General features: G+C 32.8%; 1 protein-coding gene across 1 annotated transcript in view; it reads left to right on the forward strand.

Moving 5' to 3' along the window:
- ccdc113 (coiled-coil domain containing 113) overlaps window positions 1–1,717 on the forward strand; it is a 3,812-nt gene extending 2,095 nt beyond the window's left edge. The window contains exons 6-9 of the mRNA XM_015371153.1: window positions 217–320; window positions 412–519; window positions 1,010–1,165; window positions 1,350–1,717. Coding sequence (XP_015226639.1) covers window positions 217–320; window positions 412–519; window positions 1,010–1,165; window positions 1,350–1,466 — 485 coding nt within the window. The 3' untranslated portion in view covers window positions 1,467–1,717. The remainder of the gene's footprint in view (window positions 1–216; window positions 321–411; window positions 520–1,009; window positions 1,166–1,349) is intronic.

The following is a 1,717-nucleotide window of genomic DNA, read 5'->3' on the forward strand; positions in this document are numbered from 1 at the left end:
CTTCCTTCCTTCCTTCCTTCGACACAAAAATGTTTATATTTCAAACTCAGTGGAGAAAACTGAGAACTCTGGACAACAGAGTCTGGAAAAGCGCTGTTGCAAACCATATAACCTTTTGATACATATGTCATATATCAAAAGTTAATAAATTCAATGATTGGTTGATTTAACTATTCTAATTTTGCTTTTTGGAAAATAAATGTCGGTCTTTTTTTAAAAAGGTATTTGTTAAAGAATTCAGTGAACTCCAAATGGACATAAACCTTAATGAACTTCAAGATAACAGTTCAAAGGTTCAGCGTCTTTTAAGTTCACACAAGGTAAAAAAAGAAATGAAGAAGTTTAACATTTTAACAGAAAAGTTTGTCTCCAATGGGTCTAATCTGTATCTCTTTCTGTATTTGGAAACAGGAGAAGCTCCACTGTTTAACACTGGAATCCTCAAAACTGACCAATGACATCACTAAAGGAAAGGAAAGGCTCGCGAAGCTTGAGGAAGAGATACAGCATGCCGAGAAGGTTTTTTAAGAATAAACAAACTTTAATAACAGAAATAGTAAATCCATATACTGTAATAATCAATAAATTTGAATACATTTTTCTTGAGGTTAAGGCTTTTTTATCTGATTCGATAACAATCTGATCAAAATTCCTATATTCAAAATGTTTTTTTGGTCTCATGTAAATTTCTAAATGTCAGCTGTAAGAAGAAATAGTCCTAATTAGCAGAAATAAATGGTGTAAAACACCAGACTGTGTGTGATTAATCTATTTGATGTGTTTCACTTTTTGAAATAAGCTATAGAAATGAATACATATTTTGATTTAGTGAATATGACTTCAAAGTGTAAAATTAATTGAATTTCTCTTGTGGTATGTTTTAAAAAGATCTAAATTCTTTAAAGTACAAGCCAGACAAATACATCTTTTTACTTCTGAATTAATAAAATCCTTTTTTGTTAATTGGGAAAATTAGAAAAAGTCACTTTAACCCTGTTTTTTCTTTTAGGAGTGTTTAAAAGCAGAGGGCCTAAACCAACTCCTGTGCAAAGAGCTCAGAGATTATCAGTGTCCTCAAATCACCGAGTATGTTTATGCCAAGGAAAAACACAAGAAGCTGCAGCAGAGCGTTCACCTCTGGGAGAGAAAAGTTGGAATTGCTGAGGTACATGAATAATTTTACCCAACCCGACTTTTTTATGCCTTCTGTAATGACTTGCTGGATTCTGTCCCATATGTAATGACATAAAGATGGGGTTATTCTCAGTAACCAAACTCTGAGTTGTCTTGTTGGGAAAAAAACTGCTGCGGGATTGTATTCATAACAACAATGTCTCTGTTTTTACTAGATGGCCTTGAGGACTCACAATAGAGAATGGAGAAAACAGCGAGACGCTCCTACAAACTGCACCGAGGCTGGAAGTCAGCAACAGATCTCAGTAAAGCTCCCTTACATAGGAAAATAGTGTTGAAGTTAAAGTGAAGGAGACTATAGATAACAATGACTTGTCATTATGAATAACAAAATTGTAATTCTCTTGCAAAATTTCATCTTATTACTTGGGAAAATTAAGACTATTTTAAGATTTGAAAGCCAAACATTCATCTCATGTAATCATCTCACCTAGTAGATAAACATGTATGCCATTTATTTGATTCAGAACATATTATCTCTAAATGCTTTTACATTAATAAAGTGAAACAAGAGATCCTTTAA

The sequence above is a fragment of the Cyprinodon variegatus genome, unplaced genomic scaffold (assembly GCF_000732505.1).
Source record: "Cyprinodon variegatus isolate N-32 unplaced genomic scaffold, C_variegatus-1.0 Scaffold54, whole genome shotgun sequence".
In the NCBI taxonomy this organism is placed as follows: domain Eukaryota; kingdom Metazoa; phylum Chordata; class Actinopteri; order Cyprinodontiformes; family Cyprinodontidae; genus Cyprinodon; species Cyprinodon variegatus.